The sequence below is a fragment of the Eleutherodactylus coqui genome, chromosome 13 (assembly GCF_035609145.1).
Source record: "Eleutherodactylus coqui strain aEleCoq1 chromosome 13, aEleCoq1.hap1, whole genome shotgun sequence".
NCBI lineage: Eukaryota > Metazoa > Chordata > Amphibia > Anura > Eleutherodactylidae > Eleutherodactylus > Eleutherodactylus coqui.
The window spans coordinates 100,112,191-100,130,067 of NC_089849.1; the positions used below are offsets into that span (position 1 = coordinate 100,112,191).

Consider the following 17,877-nt stretch of genomic DNA (forward strand, 5'->3'; position numbering starts at 1 on the left):
GGCTAACATAACATGAATGTCCACAATATTCCCTTCATGTCAATGGTGAGCAAAGAAGCCTCTCACTCCTTCATTGTTAAGGCTTTTCAACGAGATACCAATATTTCAGCTTCTTGGACTCCCGCGAGATATGAACTATGGGCCAGGAAACCCAAGAGAGTAATAGCTGGTTATAATATTAGTTGTCACCATCCTCACCCAAAAGATATATATTTTTTGTTGGAAATTTGTTTACTCAAATGAGAATATGTCATGTAATGGACTAACATCAGAAGCAGCAGTTGACCTCTGCTCATCCCTTACTAGTACTGACTTTGCACCACTAGGATTGTGGTTAGAAGCTGATCTGGGCAATATCTGCATGATTGATTTGCACTATTATTAATGATTAGATTTCCTTTGAACATTCCGATTATAGTCCAAGAACAGTAGTGCAAAGCTGTTTCCTAAAAGTTCAAGACATTTTCGAGGATATGGGGTTTAGCATTTTTCACAATGTTAAAAAAATGAATCTTCAAAACCAAGACACTGTCTGCAGAAACTTTATTTGCATCTAGAGACATAAAATACTACAAAGCTGACCCGATATTTACAAAACCAGCCCATATTCTATGAACATTTTTTGTAAATATTTAACATTCGATCCTTCTTTATTCTTCTGCCTTCTGTGGATAGAAATAAAAAATACATTTTAGGAATTGGGTTTCTTCGAGTAATACTATGTAAGCTTTTCAGCTTAACTTCATTTTGCAAATCTCTATGAAATTTTAGTGTTCAACAATTTACATGTAAGCTTAAGTTAAAGTTGTTTTGTAATATTTGTAAAGCATTTGAAATAATAGTAAAATACAATATTTGATGATGTATACAATTTTGATAATCAAGTATTCGATCAAAGACAGATTTTGAACTGATTTATCTCACCTTGCCGATGTCACGGCTCTTGGCCCTCAGTTTGTTGACCTGGGATTCTGCAATATCAGCACGTTCCTCTGCCTCTTCCAACTCATGCTGTGACTTTCTGAATCGAGACAGATGGGAATTGGCTTGTTCCTCCTACAAGATGAGCATTGAGAAGATGAGTTTTCTAAATATTCTCATTTATTATTTTAATTATCACACTAACTAAAAGTACAGAAACTTACAGACTCCTCAGCCTGTCTTTTGTAAGCTTTGACCTTCAACTGCAATTTGTCCACTAAGTCCTGAAGCCTGAACACATTCTTCTTGTCTTCTTCAGTCTGTTAATGAAAGATGAAGTATTTAACATTGGTTTTGAAGTGAGTCCATTTGTTTGAAGGAGGTTCTTTCACACCACGTACCTGGTAGCTCAGTTCCTTTACTCTCCTCTCATACTTGCGGACTCCTTTAATGGCTTCTGAGCCTCTCTTCTGTTCAGCCTCAAGCTCATTCTCAAGTTCACGCACCTAAGAACAATTTCATATTAACAGTGTATCCACACATAGTAATCTTGAAATGCTTTCAAAATCAGGAAGAGTTTCTTACTCTGGACTCCAGTTTTTGAAGTTGTTTTTTGCCACCTTTCATTGCCAGTTGTTCAGCTTCATCAAGACGAAGCTGAAGATCCTTCACAGTCTGTTCAAGGTTCTTCTTCATTCTTTCAAGGTGAGCGCTGGTGTCTTGTTCCTTCTTCAGCTCTTCAGCCATCATGGCAGCCTGGAATAAGAATGAAGATCAAAGAAGTTTAAAGATTGAGTTGCACCTTTTGCTTGGAATAAAATATTGATTTTATGCTTTGAAAATAGAAAATCCCTTTTAAAATTCAAGAAATTTCACCTTGATTTCTGGAGCTCCATAGCAGTAATTATGTTCAACAAGCATGTATTTATTCCTCATCCATTACAAAGTATTCCAAAGAAGAATACACTTACATCTGTAATTGCCTTCTTGGCTTTATCTTCTGCATTCCTTGATTCTTGGACAGCCTCCTCTACTTCACTTTGGAGTTGAGATAAATCGGATTCAAGCTTCTTCTTGGTGTTGATCAGGCTAGTGTTCTGTATAGTGAAGAATTCTGATATTAGTGAAGAGATAATATATGGCACTAGGTATAATTAATGCACTGAATTAAAAGTCAATCTAACCTGGGAGTGCAGAAGCTGAACACGCTCAGTGACATCCAGGAGTTCTTGCTCAGCCACTTTGCGCCCACGCTCAGTTTGTTCCAGGGCAGACCTCATCTCTTCAATTTCTACTGTCATGAGGTTATTTCTTCTTTCTACAATAGCCAGTTGTTCCTTTAGGTCATCGTTTCCTCTTATGGCATCATCAAGATGCAATTGGGAATCCTAAAGAGAAATAATTCAGTTTATTATCAAGTCAGTAATTTTATCTAAGCCATAAAAATATCTTCATGTGACCCACCTTTAATTGTCCCTGTACATTCCTGAGTTGTTTCTGGGCTTCTGCGGCCTGGCGGTTGGCATGGCTTAATTGGATCTCCATCTCATTAAGATCTCCCTCCATCTTCTTCTTCAGTCTGAGAGCATCATTTCTGCTTCTGATCTCAGAATCCAAAGTGCTCTGCATGGATTCCAAGGCTCTCTGGCTATTTCTTTTGATTTGCTCAATCTCTTCATCTTTCTCAGCAACCTTTCTGTCAACTTCAGATTTTATTTGATTAAGTTCAAGTTGGACACGCAGGATCTTGGCCTCTTCATGTTCCAGGGATCCCTAGATATAACAGCTTGTTAAGTCGATGACCTAAATGAGTCATGCTATAACATTGTTTTAGCACATATTCTAGTCTTCCTACCTCTGCTTCTTCCAGTGCTGATTGCAGGTCAGACTTCTCCTGTTCAATCTGTTTCTTAGATTTTTCTATTTCATGGATGCTCTTTCCAGACTCAGCAACTTGTTCAGTTAAGTCAGAGATCTCCTCTAGAGGGGGGACGAGGAAAAGAAGAGACAAGTCAATAATGATAAGGTCCATATATTTTGCAACATTGATTTCCATATTGTCAAAAATGAGGAAAAACATTTCTAAGAACTATGGCAATTAATATGAAAGGATTTAATGACCAAAGAAGTAATAGAAACCATTACAAAAATCTGCATGTGTTTCACATCCATAGAAAATGGTGGAACTTACGTTGGAGGTTCTTATTTTCCCTCTTCAGTGTTTCAAGTTGATCCAGTGCTTCCTCATATGAATTCTTAATCTTAAATACCTCTGTGCTAAGGGATCTTGATTCTTTCTGAGAAGCTTCAAGTTCAGCTTGAGCTTCCTCAAATTTCTGTTTCCAGTCTGCCAGAACCTATAAAGAACAAGACAAGATTTTAGTATTACGAGATTTCATTATTAACTTCAGTATTACTAATAATATAATAATTAAATAACATAATAAAATATAATTCCAGTATTAATAGTGTCCTTCCTTTTATAAGAATGAAACTAAATATAGCCCAAGACATACTTAACTTAGAATTTCCCAAACTTTGCAAAGGTTACCTTAGACTTGATATTAAGTCCTATTGATATAAAAGTTCTGGTAACTAATGATTTACCTTGTCAAAGTTTCTCTGCTTCTTGTCAAGGGCAGCACAGGCGGAGTTTGATCTTTCTACATCAACCATGAGGTCTTCAACCTCTCCTTGAAGTCTTTGTTTAGTTTTCTCCAGAGAGGCACATTTTGAGTTGACAGCCTCAATTTGTTCCTCAGCTTCCTGGAGACGCTGTGCAAGTTTCTTCCTGTTAATCAAGGAAATAGAATGTAATACTGAATTATTGAACAGTCATCACTTCAACCTTGATTTAGAATTCAAGATCTACATATCAGTTTCAGGTAACTGAAACAAGATCTGCACTTTTAGATATGCATATCAGTTTCAGGTAACCTACTTGGCTTCTTCCAGTTCCTCTGTACGTTGGATGGCATCTGTCTCATATTTTGTTCGCCACTGTGAGACTTCACCATTGGCCTTGGACAAAGCACGCTGAAGTTCAGCCTTTGCCTCTTGCTCCTCTTCATATTGTTCCCTCAGCAAGTCACAGTCATGGCGGGCAGATTGAAGTCCATGTGCAAGTGCGTTCTTAGCCTGTTTGTTAAAAAAACATTTAGTTAGGGTAAAGCCACATATCTTTTTACATCAAGCAAAATGTTTTCTTTAACAAGGCGTTCTTGTTTGAGAAAATAAGTAATCAGAGTAGCCCAATAACAATGAGTAATTCGTTTCAGCAATCCATCACCATACCTTAGTTTCTTCTTCTAGCTGTCTTTTCAATTCTTCAGTCTGTTGGGTGAAAGCTTGTTTCCCTCTGGAAAGCTGAGAGATTAAAGATTCTTTTTCCTCCACTTGACGGCCATATTCACCTGATTAATGCAAGTAATAATAAAAGTCAAAATACTATTAATTGAATCAGATTTGCCTCTATTGTAGTTAACAGTAAAAGTTACCATTTTCTGTCAGAAGACGTGCTTTCTGGGTATTTAAGTCGTTAAGAACCCTAACATGCTCATCTTCCTTTGTTTTAATTTCACTATATTGGTCCTCCAGTGTTCGGCACATTTTCTCCAAGTTTGCCTATAATGTCAAGTAAAAAGCATATATTTTTATACTGAGGATTGCAGTATATGTCAAATGTGTCCTATGAATGCATTTATGCTACTTACTTTGGCTTTAGAGACGGAATCCATGTTGCTGGCAAGGTCATCAATCTCCATCTTGAGTTCACTCTTCTCCTTTTCCAGTTTCTGTTTGACCCGCTGCAGGTTATCAATTTGTTCTCCAAGCTCAGCTGTACTATCAGCATGCTTCTTCCTGAGAGCAGCAGCAGTGGCTTCATGCTGTAAGGTGGATTCTTCCAGGTCACGTCGCATCTTCTGGAATTCAGCCTCACGCTTCTTGTTCATCTCAATCTGAGCAGAGGTTGCACCACCAGCTTCTTCCAGGCGCTCACTGATCTCTTCAAGCTCTCTTGAGAGATCAGATCGTTGTTTCTCAGCCTTTGCACGAGCTGCACGTTCTGCCTCAATTTCTTCTTCAAGCTCTTCAATACGAGCCTACAATGTTTTTTTGAGATATTGGTGTTTATAAGTATAGAATGCTCTTTTTTATATTCATAAAGTATAAGGTTTAAATAAAATACTACCTGGAGCTCCTTAATCTTCTTTTGGAGCTGAGCTGCCAGAGCCTGTTCATCTTCAATTTTACTCTGGAGCTGACTGATTTCAAATTCCTTCCTAATGAACAAAAATAAGGGATGATTTGTACCAGAAAGCACATTAAAAAATACAGCTCTCTAGAGTAAAGCTGTTTGAAGACATTCATGTAGCACACTTAGAGTGATCCTGAAGACTTGATGCTATGATTAAGAGTGATTATTCACTCCAGGCATGATGTGTACACTAATTGTGATGTTAATAGACTACGAATAACACAATTAAGTTTTAATGTTTACAGCCATGCTGGATGAAAGCCTCATCGTTGTTTTAATAGAAACTAAGAGATAATTGAGAATGTGTATGTATGTGTGTATATATGGGTATATATAAATGTTATTATGTAGATATAATAAAAAACATCCATTTACTTTTTAACTTTTTCATCCAGTTGTTGTCTATCATTTTCCAAGTCCATTGTAGACTCTTGTGCCAACTTAAGATCACCTTCCAGCTTTCGTTTGGCTCTTTCCAAGTCCATGCGGAGCTTCTTCTCTTGCTCAAGAGATCCTTCAAGCTAGGATAATAAAACATGTTAATATTTGACTTCTGCACCATTTTTATTTCTCTTATAAAGAGCACTTTTTTCCAGTCTACACATACATCATCAACTTGTTGCTCCAACTTAGTCTTGGCCTTAGTCAAAGTATTGACTTTGTCCTCTTCAGCTTGAAGATCATCCAAAGTTTGTTGATGGGCTTCCTGAAGTGCCTTCTTTTCTTTTGTAAGTTTGGCGATGCTTTCATCAAGAACTGCCATTTCCTCTGTAAGGTTTTTGACCTACATTTTGAAAAAGGTAATTATTCATAGAATCAGATGTTTATGTACCTCTCAAAGGTAAGCAATGACTCTTGTCACACTCAAGCATTTACAGCCATATTTAATATTATTTTGACTACAGGAAATTACCTTATTCTCTGTGGCATGCTTCTCCTTCTCTACTTTGGCCAATGTTAGCTCAAGATCATCAATATCCTTTTTCAGCTCAGAGCACTCATCCTCCAGCTTCCTCTTCTTGGCAGTCAGTTCAGCATTTGATTCTTCTTCATCTTCTAGCCTCTCATTAATCTCTTTGACTTTGGCTTCCAGTTGAATCTTGGATTTGATGAGACCTTCACATCTTTCCTCTGCATCTGCCAGGCCCTCAGACTCCTATGAAACACATTTGGAAAACCAAATTAAACTATATTCTTGAAAAACTGTGTCATGTTTTTAAATATTGCCATTGTATAATGGGTACAAATGATTCATTTTCTTACAGATGCAACTTGGAGTTGCAGGTCATTCTTCTCCTGGAGAATGGAGACCATCTTCTCTTCCAGCTCTTTTCTCTTTGCTTCTGCTTTAGCAAGAGCTTCCTTTGTCTTATCAAACTCCTCTTTTATGTTGGCCATCTCTTTTTCAGACTCGGCACTCTTCAGAAGAGGCTTGATCTTGAAATAAAGTTTCATCCATGGCCAAGTTTTGACATTCATGAAAGCACGGATGTTGTACTGAATGCAGAAGATAGACTCTCTGGAAATGAAGTATATTTATATCATAAACATAGTCCATAAAAAAAATTGAATTATTCCAAATCTAAAGTTAGAGCTACCTCCTCTCCATCATCCTCTTGAACTCAACTCTCATGAGGTATCCTCTGCAGATAGCTTGTGTACGAGTGATCAGCTGAGCCAACTTTTCATCTCGCATTTCCTCAAGGGTACCCAACAAACCAGCCTTGAAGAAGACCTGCAAACAAAGCAAACTGAGTTAAAGCATATGTTTGCATGGTATTCTCTGGAAAGTAAAATAGAAATAATGAATAAAGTACCTTGGTGTGCCCAAATTTGTATTGAGTGTGATCAACATCAATGGACCCAAGAAGTTTCTCAGAAGCTTTCTTGCTGTCAATGAACTGACCTTCTGGAATAGCGCTGGCATTCAGGATTTTGTAGCTGTTTAAAAAATAGGATGCATTGGTTAATTTAAAATATAATGCTTTTTTATACAATTTTATAATTTAAACCATCTTTATATTTAATCCATACCGCTGTTTGAAATCAGCATAGAGAATTCTGCTGGGAAATCCTTTCCTGCAAATCCTAATGCCTTCAAGGACACCATTACACCTGAGCTGGTGCATGACCAAGTGATGATCCATAGTACCTATATTAGTCAGATTCATTAGTAAATCAACATGTGAAATGGTATACAGTATGTTTTGTAAGTAAAATGATCATAACATGAAATACAAACATGGAGACCTTAAGGCTAGGCTCCATGTGACATTTATATAGATATATTACAAATGTAGACTGACTTATTTCAAATACAGTCCCTCAATTTACCTGGGGTCTTGGTTTCATTGGGGATCAAGCAACGTACAAAGTGGGGGTGGGTGCTTCTCAAGTTGGTCATCAGCTTGTTCAGATTTTCCTATAGATGAACAAAATGACAGTGATCAAGACATGAAAGATAAGATAGAGTAACTCTGCATGTGTTTTATATAAGTATTTACCCTGAAAAGAGCAGATACAGTCTGGAAGGAAGAACCCTTCTTCTTAGCCCCTTTCTTTCCGGCACTCTCTAAATCACAAAGAATATTATTTAGTGATGTCATGATTGCAAACCTGGCAGTAACAATTTTTGTGCCATTATCCTGATTGATGCTTAAAAGTATTTAGAACAGTGTTTTAGAATGGCTTTAATTCAAAACACCCCATCTCAAATAACTTAGAATAGAGTGTTGACTAAGGCTTTGATCATATAACCCTGTTGCACTTATTGATAGCACAGTGTAAGAATAGTTCAAGAAACCCTGGAGAAACATTGTGTACACCCTTGCATATACATATGACAAGTGTAGAGAATTTTTAGTGCTATACATACCAGCTTCTGCAGCAGCATGAGCAGAGTATAAGAAAGACAAAAGTTTCACTGAAGACTTCTGGTAGAGCCCGATGACAGTTTCATTCAGAGGGTCCTTGTTCTTGTCTAGCCAGCCAGAGATGTTGTAGTCCACAGTTCCAGCGTAGTGGACCAGGGAGAAGTGAGCATCAGCTTTGCCTTTGCCAGGTTTTGGTTTTTGGAAGTTATTAGACTTGCCAAGATGTTGATCATACAGCTTGTTTGTAAATGAAGTGTCTGTTGCTTTAGGGAACATGCACTCCTCTTCAAGGACGGAGAAGATGCCCATTGGCTGCATGGCAGAAAGATTTTTTTTAGAATGGAAGCTATAAACATATGTAACTACTAATGTAATTAAAATATCTAGTATGGTTTTAATTGTTGGTCAAATGACTTGGATTTGCCCAACAATTGTCATAGTTGGTTGTAACTCATTGATATCGCAAAGTGTTATCTGCTTACATGACTACAGGTTGAAATCTTGAATTTTGTTGCCTACATCTGTGTTTGTATATTGTGTACCTTTTCAATAAGCTCAATGCAGGCGGCCAAGTCCATGCCGAAGTCAATGAACTCCCAGTCAATTCCTTCCTTCTTGTACTCCTCTTGTTCCAGTACAAACATGTGGTGGTTGAAGAACTGTTGCAGTTTCTCATTGGTGAAGTTGATGCAAAGCTGTTCCAAGCTGTTGAACTGATTTATAAAACAATATTTCTCTATGTTAATTATTATATCAATTATTTATTTATATAGTATGTCATGCGATGTTATGTCACTTACATCAAAAATCTCAAAGCCAGCAATGTCCAATACACCAATAAAGTGCTGTCTTGGCTGCTTGGTATCCAGCTGTTGGTTGATACGGATGACCATCCACAAGAACATCTTCTCAAAGACTGATTTAGCCAAGGCACCCACTGAGTTGTTCACCTAAACAAATATAATAGCCATGTTAATTTTGTCACAATTTCCATTATTTATCATTCTACTAAAACACTGGGACATACCTGTTGGACAGTTTGACCTTTGGTCACAAATTCATTTCCGACTTTGACTCTTGGGTAGCACAAAGCTTTCAGCAGATCAGCTGAATTCAGACCCATCAGGTAGCCAACCTTGTCAGCCACTGAAAAGCAAGTTTAAGAATTATTATATTTAAATACTCAAAAAATAACTTTTTGCACTTTATGTTCAGTTTGAAGATTTCCAAAGTTCAAAAGGTAAAGATGGAATGAAGAGCCTTGTGTAGCGCAGAGTGTTAAGGCAGCAGAAGTGCAGTCCTAAGCTCTCACTCACAACTTGAAGGGTCCTAAGCTCTCGCTCACAACCTTGAGACAGCTACCTGAACCATACAGGGATTGAACTCACAGCCTGAAGGGTTGTGAGTTCAATCTCTGTATGGCTCAGATAGCTGTCTCAAGGTTGACTTAGCCTTCCATCCTTCCAAGGTCGGTAAAATGAGTACCCAGCTTGGGGGAGTACCCAGCTTGCAACAGTTCTTCAAACGTTTAATTAAGCTTAAGTCCGTCCCTAACAAAAATTGAGTATTATCTTTTCATCTACCTTCTGTGCCATCAGGCTCGGCCTGCTCCTCTCTTTGCTTCTGCTTGAACTTCATGTTGCCATAGTGCATTACAGCACCAGTCATCTTGTAGATACCGACCTTTTCATCTGAATTGAACCCGAGGATGTCAATGGCACTCTACAAGTAAAAGGCAGAATCTTTTAGCTGGAACTTCAATGTATCAGGAATATTGCCTTATTACTAGCAAAAAGATTTGTTTAATTAAATAACAAAATAAACTTACATCTGTAGCCATCAACTCCTCCTGGTCATCAATACTGGCCACTGTGATCTCACCTTGGCTCACAAATGGAAAGTCGTAAGGGTTTGTTGTGATCAGCAGCTGATCTATAGATAGAAGTGTGTTTTTGTAATAGGTTGCTACTATAGAAATTCCCAGTCAGGAAGTGGCTGAAATACACATTTATGCCTATACAACTTACCAATCAGCTCTGGCCTCTTGTTAGACATGATCTGATAGAAGATATGGTAGCTCCTTTCTGCAGACAGCTGGAATGTTACTCTGGATTTTTCCAGTAGATCTGAAGAAACAAAGGAAACAAATTTTGTAAGCAATTTGACTTTACAGATGTGGCAATAGATATTGTCTAGAAATTTGTCTCAACTTACATGTTTCAATATCAGCAGAAGCCAATTTTCCAGTGGTACCAAAATGGATTCTGATGAATTTACCCTAAAGTTTTGAATGTAAGAGATAGATTATTTTTCTTTACTGATAATTTCGTGGCAATGAAAACATTGGATGTATGTGTTCTTGTCATTACAAGTGTGAAACTTACGAAACGGGAGGAGTTGTCATTTCTGACGGTCTTGGCATTACCAAAAGCCTCAAGCAATGGGTTAGCCTGGATAATCTGGTCTTCAAGGGTGCCCTATACAAATATAAAAATTAGTACATTGAGATAGATATGAGTCATGACACAGACCTAACTCCTGCTTACCGGCTGCAGCTATCAGAGTTACAGAAGGTCAAATTACCTGGATTTTTCCAGCGGGCTGCTCTTCCTTCTTCTTTGTGTCACCACCAGCAACTGCAATTGTTGCAAAGTACTGGATGACACGTTTCGTGTTCACAGTCTTCCCGGCTCCAGACTCTCCTCTATGTGTTTAAAACATAAAAAAAACATTTTTGTACCAAAAAGATAAATTGTAGATACTTGAATACTACTCTGAGCAGAAATGTAAATGTTCAAATACTTATATATTGTCTGTTCATCTGATCAGAGTCTCATTCTACTAGAATCAAGATAAACTCCTAAAAAATATTTTTCAAGTGTTGGAAAAGGTTGACTGGAGTGATATTCGATGAAATTACAAAAGGAACTCTCCTGCTCTATTATCACCAAGGCCTGGTCAAGATCTTTGTTGGCCCTTAGGCTAAACAATAAAATAGGAATGGCATAATGGATCAATCCTGCCCCAAAATACTATCATACTGTCCTTAAGTAAACCACCATAGTGCCAAAGAACAGTACCACAAAGTCTCTACATAATAGTGCCATGCACTAAACACCCAACAATGCTATACAGTAGCCATATAGCAGTGTAATATAGTACCCAATAATGCCTTAATACAATGACCAGATGCTTCCAGAGCGAGCACCATTGAATATGTTGCCAGGTAAGTTGTTTTGTACAGGGTGTAAACAGCTGGGATGCTGTCTGGTAGAGGCCATAGAGGGATGATCCCATTTGTTCATGCTGTAATCTGGCTCTAAGTATCACTACCTTATCTCAACTCTCTCTTAAATTGCTGAAAAACTAATATACACATTTGTACACGCTATAACTAGCTTGTTTGCCAGTAAACCTGTTACTATAGGATTGGTGGCCCTTTAAAGTAATTAATACGACTTTCTATTTACTCTCCTATGTCTGATACTTACGTAATCAGGACAGACTGATTTTCACGATCTGTTTAAAAAAAAAAAGAGAAAAGAATAATACATTATATATTTGTATAGTATTGGGGTATAAAACAGTGAGTTACATAAGCTATTAAACATATGTGAGTCTCCCCTCCTCTTTACAAACTCTCAAGTCCATCTTGCAGTGTCAACTAACTAGTGCCATATGATATCTTTAAAACCAATTAGCCACTTAAAATGCTATTATTTAAAAGAGATGGTTCTACTTGTGTAATCGTAGAGCATCCTAGATCCCTCTAATATTAAGTCATCTTTTTATAATCCCAAGTTTTTTTTAAGGTTTAGTCCCTTTAAATTATATAATACCATCTGAGTTGGATAATTCACACTTTTATTATTTGCCTTCCCAAATTGTTTGGTGGCAAAACTTTCTTAAACAAAACAATTAGTGTCATTTTGGACAATAGACCCTTCCATTGTCTTTCCAGTATAGGTAGTAGACAGTACTCACCAGTCAACATGAACTGATAGGCGTTATCAGAGATGGAGAAGATGTGTGGTGGGGCCTCCTGACGCTTCTTGCCTCTATAAGCAGAGACCACCTCTTGGTTGTACACAGGCAGCCACTTGTAGGGGTTGACTGTGGCACAAAACAGCCCAGAATAGGTCTAAGGGAAACAAAAAATATTTCATTTAGAATCTAGACCATTTTTAAAGTAGTAAAAAAGGAGCTGAGGGCTCCATTAATCAAGTAGAGAAGTCTATGAGGCTTACGTAGATCATCCAGGCTGCATAACGCTCTTTGAGGTTATATAAGACAGATGGTTCGTTCAAGTGGGTCATCATTGCCATGTCTTCAATTTTATCGTATTTAGGGGGGTTCATGGGGAAAACTTCATCATCCTTCACTGTTACAGTCTGCAAAGTATAAAGAAACCTTGTGAGATGGAGCATTTCCTTATTCTTGCACGTATCAATTTGCATATATTATTTTATAATCTCACGAATCTCTGTCCTAGAGAACTTACGGTGTTATCTTCCTTTTTTACTGTTACTTTTCCTCCTTCCCGGCTCTGAATAAGACCCTTTACGTACATTACTTTGGGGTCAATCACAAAGTAATTTGTTTTGGCATCAAATGGGCGATTTTGGGCCTCAAGTCTTTCTTTATCTGACTTTCTGAGGTATTCAGCTGCCGGTCCAAAGACCGCCATCTCGGCGTCCCCCATGGCTGATGATTTTCTATATGGAAAGAATGAATAAATGTTACAATTTTAAGAATTCATTTGAACCAAATTAAAATATTTGACTTTGTACTTAAACATGCAAGATTTGTTTATTAGTCCGATGCTTAATATATTGGCCTACATTGATTGTTTAGTTTACACCTAATTTTGGTAGAAATCATGCAGGTTAGAAAGCTGCATCTAATAACCAGCAAGATTTTACATCTGAATCTGTCACATTTGTCTCTTCCTACTCCTCCAAAAAGTGCAAATGTTTGGCTGCTCTTAGAGGTTTAAAAAGAAATTCGAACAGTCTAACCAGACTTAGGGCTCTTTAACACGGAACAACCATCGTTCAAAAAAAAAAAATCGTGTGTACTACCAAAAAATTTTTAGAATCGTTCAGTGTAAACACGGCCAATGATCAAACGGTGAATGGTTATTCATTCGCTTATCGTTCATTTCATGCAGGCATGAAAATCATCATTGGCTTGTTCTTTAATCGTTTGGTTTAAATACCAATAATTAAGTCATTTTCCTTATACAGTGAATACAAACAACTGAACGATTTGGAATGCGAATGAAGGAGGCAATGATTTAACAGCCTGTATAAAGAAGCTGCCGGAGCGAACATCATTAGGTGTAAAGGCATCCTTCATGAAAGCCTTGAGGTTTTTAAGAAAGTAGGAGTAAAATATGGAATTGCTCATAAATGGGGCCGATTGTGTAAAAATTAAAAAGCAAAGTTGAAAAAGTTAAAGTGTTTAGGTCTACTGCAATCTGTAACAGGTGCATGCTGGGCAGTCATACCTTTGAGTATCCTTCTACGATGGAAAATTATGTTCAAAGGATTTTAGCTGCAAGAAATGAAGAATTATTATTCTAGTGTGCCTCTCCCTTTCTTTTTCAATTCCCTTTTCTCTCAGTTTACTCAATATCTAGCTACTATACTATACAATAAGAGGGCTCTGCACAGTATTACAATTCAGTGGTCCAGTACCGACCCAACAAGCCGCTGTTGAAGTGGAAGTTGGATGTTTTTACATGGACAAGCCTTCGTAGTTTTCTATCATCTAGTCAATTAATATTAAACTTATCACCATGAGCGGCAATGATTTATTGAAGATTAGCATGTATTGTTATCTCAGCAACGCTTGGTTAAAGCCCCCGAAAATTAGTCTGTATTGGTGTATTACAGTCTTGTAGGAACTTTAGTGGTGCCATATGGTGCCTTGTTGAAGTGCTACATTCTCCAGTAAAAGCAGTACTTCTAGGGAAAATTACCTCAATAACACGGCATGTGATAGAACATGCCAAAATTATTATTTTTTCTGTAAACTCCATATGAGAATGCTATGTTTAAAGGGATTTGGCTTGTGTGTAGATAGCGTGACAGTGTATATGCTACAGGCGGGAAGAGGCAAGCCAGCCGCCTTTTGAAGACTCTGAGCCCAGTTCCAAGTCAAACTTCTGAGTATGATTATTCTGAAACGCCATAGCATTTCCGAATAAAACATAGATGGGGTAAGGAGCGTACTTGTCCTAGCTTCATGTTGCCCATGGTTCGAGCAGCATGAGTCTGGTGACAGAATCCCTTTAAACTTTCACCATAATTCAATTCTATATTATAGACAAATTCCAATAAACAACATGATGCTCAGTTGGGTACATGACACACACGTCCTGGGAGCCGGACAGCTTACCTCTAGATGCAGAGCTTGTGAAGGATACGTCCCCACTGCCATCCAAATACTTTTATACCCTGAGTTTTGCCATGCCAGCATTATCACTCTCTATATTTGGACCTTAATGTTAAGGACTGTAAATGTGTCGATGCTGTAATTTTACTTCTGTTGACCACTGTGTGATACAGGATACGGTCGGGAACTTGAGGTTAACCATATGGTCAATCAATTTTTTTGTATATAGTATCATGTCAGATGTGTTTATAGTCAGGCTACTTTCATTCCCAATATAGAACAGTGATCTCCGTGTCAGAACAGACTAGGACTAAACTTCTTGGATTTCTCAGTCAACTTTTCTTTCAGATTGCTGCAGGCAGGATATCACTTTCAGGAGAACAGATGCCTTTGTGATGAAAAATGTGTGTAAATCATGTACTGCAGTCGAGACTCAATGTGAAGAAAAAACGATGGTGTATTATATCAGGATGCTTAAAATAGCTGGGAACAAGGGAAATCTCACTTAGCTCTTGTCAGAAAGGGAATCTACAGTTTCTGAAAATGTTTTTGGCCTCGGTTCTTTAGGGGATTGTTTCGGAAGTAATGAAAGTAGACGTCTCAGAATAAATACAGGTTTTTGTTGTGGTCTTATTTTTTGTTGCTTGGATCACAATGGGTTTCCACACAAAGTTGGGGTGATTCAACACATAGACTTTCCCAGCACTATTGTTAACTGGGTAAGTTTTAATTGTTAATACATTTATAATCTCATTGTTGGTTATATCGTCTGACAGGATTATTCACTGTGGAGAGAAGGTGTTAGGACCGCTGGCCACGGTTGGCAGCGCTCTCACGCATCTTCCCGTGGCCAACGGCATCCTCGCGGTTCCTGTCTTCTGTGTGACAGACCCTGCGCTATTCTTCCAGTTACTGTTCTGTCCATAGGACATGTGTGCACGCTCAGCAGATCTCTTAAAGGGCCACTCAGCTTTCCTGTTTCCCGCCTACTCCAGTATTTTTGAGTTGTTTAAGGCACCTCCCACCACTGGAAGGTAACTGTAAAAAAAGGTTTTTAGTGCTCCAAGTGAAAGTATTCCTCATTTCTGTTTGCTACTTAGCTTAACTTTAACCTATCTACCCAGTTTTCCTGAACTCTGTCCTGATCTTTGTATGTTTTCTGACTATGTCTTACATAACTGCCACCTGTCTTAATCTCTTTTTTGATTTACCATATTGCTTGAATTCTGTCTGCCCTGACATTGGCCTGTTATACTGACTATGCCCTTTCATGTTCCTCTAGCACCACACTCAGGCCTTTTTGGCCCACATGTCAGCTGTCACTGCACTTAGGCTACTCCTGGGGCAGCAACTTGGGGTTTCCATGCAGCTAAGACCATATACCTTTAAAAAAAAGGCTAAAGGGTGAAAACTAGGAGTCTTTAAAAAAGAAAAAGCCTATTTATCAGTCACTAATTCCTCTCTCCCTGCCTCATGCATTGATCACTCAGTGATCAGATTACAGCTACAACTCATAGAAGTCTGCAGAGGGGGATGGACTGGGAGGAGGAGAACGCTGCTGGAGTAAGAAGTTATAGGAAAACTGATAATACCAAAGAGATTACAGAATGGGCACACAGGCTAGTAATGCAGGGTGCATGTTATATAATGGCCAGAAATGCTGTTATTCCCCAAGTAAATGCCCAACAGCTTATTCTGAAAAGTCATCCAAAGGTTTAGTTATGTTTTAACCCCTTAAAGACCAGGGTGTTTAGGTTCTAAAAGACCAGACACTTTTTAGGGATTTTACTAGAGATGAGCGAACGTACTCGTCCGAGCTTGATACTCGTTCGAGTATTAGCGTGTTCGAGATGCTCGTTACTCGAGACGAGTACCACGCGATGTTCGAGTTACTTTCACTTTCATCTCTGAGACGTTAGCGCGCTTTTCTGGCCAATAGAAAGACAGGGAAGGCATTACAACTTCCCCCTGTGTCGTTCAAGCCCTATACCACCCCCTGCAGTGAGTGGCTGGCGAGATCAGGTGTCATCCGAGTATATAAATCGGCCACTCCCGCGGCTCACCACAGATGCATTCTGACAGAGATCAGGGACAGTGCTGCTGGTGCCGGAGCTGCTATAGGGAGAGCGTTAGGAGTTATTTTAGGCTTCAAGAACCCCAACGGTCCTTCTTAGGGCCACATCTAACCGTGTGCAGTAGTGTGGAGGCTGCTTTTTGCAGTGTTGCACTTTTTTTTTTTTTGTATATCGGCCGTGCAGAGCACTGCGTCCTGCAGTAATTTTACATTGTCCAGGGCCAGTAGTGGTGAGGCAGGGACAGAAGACATATTTAGTGTATATGGGCAGTGGGCCTTTCCAAAAACATTTGGGAAAAAAAATCTATTTGGGCTGCCTGTGACCGTCCTCAGTGTACTGGGTCTCTGCTGGGGGTAGTTGTCCTAATTCATACGCAGCCAGCTAAGTGTTACAGCAGGCTTGCGCAAAATTCTTTCCTGCCTCTGTGTTGCCTCTTACATCACCGCTGTATTCCTGTCCACAAGTGTACTGGGTCTCTGCTAGGGGTAGTTGTCCTAATTCATACGCAGCCAGCTAAGTGTTACAGCAGGCTTGTGCAAAATTCTTTCCTGCCTCTGGGTTGCCTCTTACATCACTGCTGTATTCCTGTCCACAAGTGTACTGGGTCTCTGCTAGGGGTAGTTGTCCTAATTCATACGCAGCCAGCTAAGTGTTACAGCAGGCTTGCGCAAAATTCTTTCCTGCCTCTGCTGTGCGTTCCGTAAGCGAAGTCAGCCTCCAACCACAGGCCAATAAGCGGCACATTTAATTACTGCGTTCTGTTTCTGCACTACTGGTAATACAGCATGCTGAGGGGTAGGGGTAGGCCTAGAGGACGTGGACGCGGGCGAGGACGCGGAGGCCCAAGTCAGGGTGTGGGCACAGGCCGAGCCAGTGCGGTGGCCAGGGGTAGAGGCAGGGCCAGACCGAATAATCCACCAACTGTTTCCCAAAGCGCCCCCTCGAACCATGCCACCCTGCAGAGGCCAAGGTGCTCAAAGGTGTGGCAGTTTTTCACAGAGACGCCTGACGACCGACGAACAGTGGTGTGCAACCTTTGTCGCGCCAAGATCAGTTGGGGAGCCACCACCACCAGCATGCGCAGGCATATGATGGCCAAGCACCCCACAAGGTGGGACGAAGGCCATTCACCGCCTCCGGTTTGCACCACTGCCTCTCCCCCTGTGCCCCAACCTGCCACTGAGATCCAACCCCCCTCTGAGGACACAGGCACGAGTGCCTACCGGCCTGCACCCACACCCTCACCTCCGCTGTCCTCGGCCCCATCCAGCAATGTCTTGCAAGCGCAAGTACGCCGCCTCGCACCCGCACGCTCAAGCGTTAAACATGCACATAGCCGAATTGATCAGCC

At 39.5% G+C, this 17,877-nt stretch overlaps 1 protein-coding gene across 1 annotated transcript; it reads right to left on the reverse strand.

Annotated features, from left to right (window-relative positions):
* Positions 1 to 526: 526 nt before the first annotated feature.
* On the reverse strand, positions 527 to 14,469 carry LOC136588590 (myosin-4-like). Its single transcript, XM_066587940.1, has 41 exons — positions 14,455 to 14,469; positions 13,562 to 13,608; positions 12,554 to 12,767; positions 12,300 to 12,443; positions 12,037 to 12,193; positions 11,544 to 11,571; positions 10,636 to 10,756; positions 10,437 to 10,529; positions 10,267 to 10,330; positions 10,080 to 10,178; positions 9,881 to 9,984; positions 9,636 to 9,774; positions 9,080 to 9,198; positions 8,853 to 9,002; positions 8,595 to 8,765; positions 8,055 to 8,364; positions 7,684 to 7,751; positions 7,514 to 7,601; positions 7,214 to 7,331; positions 6,997 to 7,120; positions 6,778 to 6,914; positions 6,443 to 6,698; positions 6,093 to 6,335; positions 5,787 to 5,963; positions 5,555 to 5,700; positions 5,114 to 5,204; positions 4,635 to 5,024; positions 4,419 to 4,545; positions 4,216 to 4,334; positions 3,863 to 4,059; positions 3,529 to 3,712; positions 3,113 to 3,278; positions 2,777 to 2,901; positions 2,386 to 2,694; positions 2,106 to 2,309; positions 1,893 to 2,018; positions 1,507 to 1,677; positions 1,323 to 1,427; positions 1,146 to 1,241; positions 925 to 1,056; positions 527 to 665 (listed from the first exon to the last, which is right to left on the reverse strand). The coding sequence occupies exons 3-41, from the start codon at positions 12,752 to 12,754 to the stop codon at positions 651 to 653; spliced, it is 5,814 nt and encodes a 1,937-aa protein (XP_066444037.1). The 5' UTR covers positions 12,755 to 12,767; positions 13,562 to 13,608; positions 14,455 to 14,469; the 3' UTR covers positions 527 to 650.
* Positions 14,470 to 17,877: the final 3,408 nt, after the last annotated feature.

Excerpts from the sequence above, each read along its gene's own strand:
- LOC136588590 (XM_066587940.1), bottom strand. The coding sequence starts at position 12,754 with ATGGGGGACGCCGAGATGGCGGTCTTTGGACCGGCAGCTGAATACCTC. Across the intron at positions 10,179-10,266 it reads TTCTGCTGATATTGAAACAT|ATCTACTGGAAAAATCCAGA; the intron begins GTAAGTTGAGAC and ends TTGTTTCTTCAG. Across the intron at positions 8,766-8,852 it reads CTGGCTTTGAGATTTTTGAT|TTCAACAGCTTGGAACAGCT; the intron begins GTAAGTGACATA and ends TTTATAAATCAG.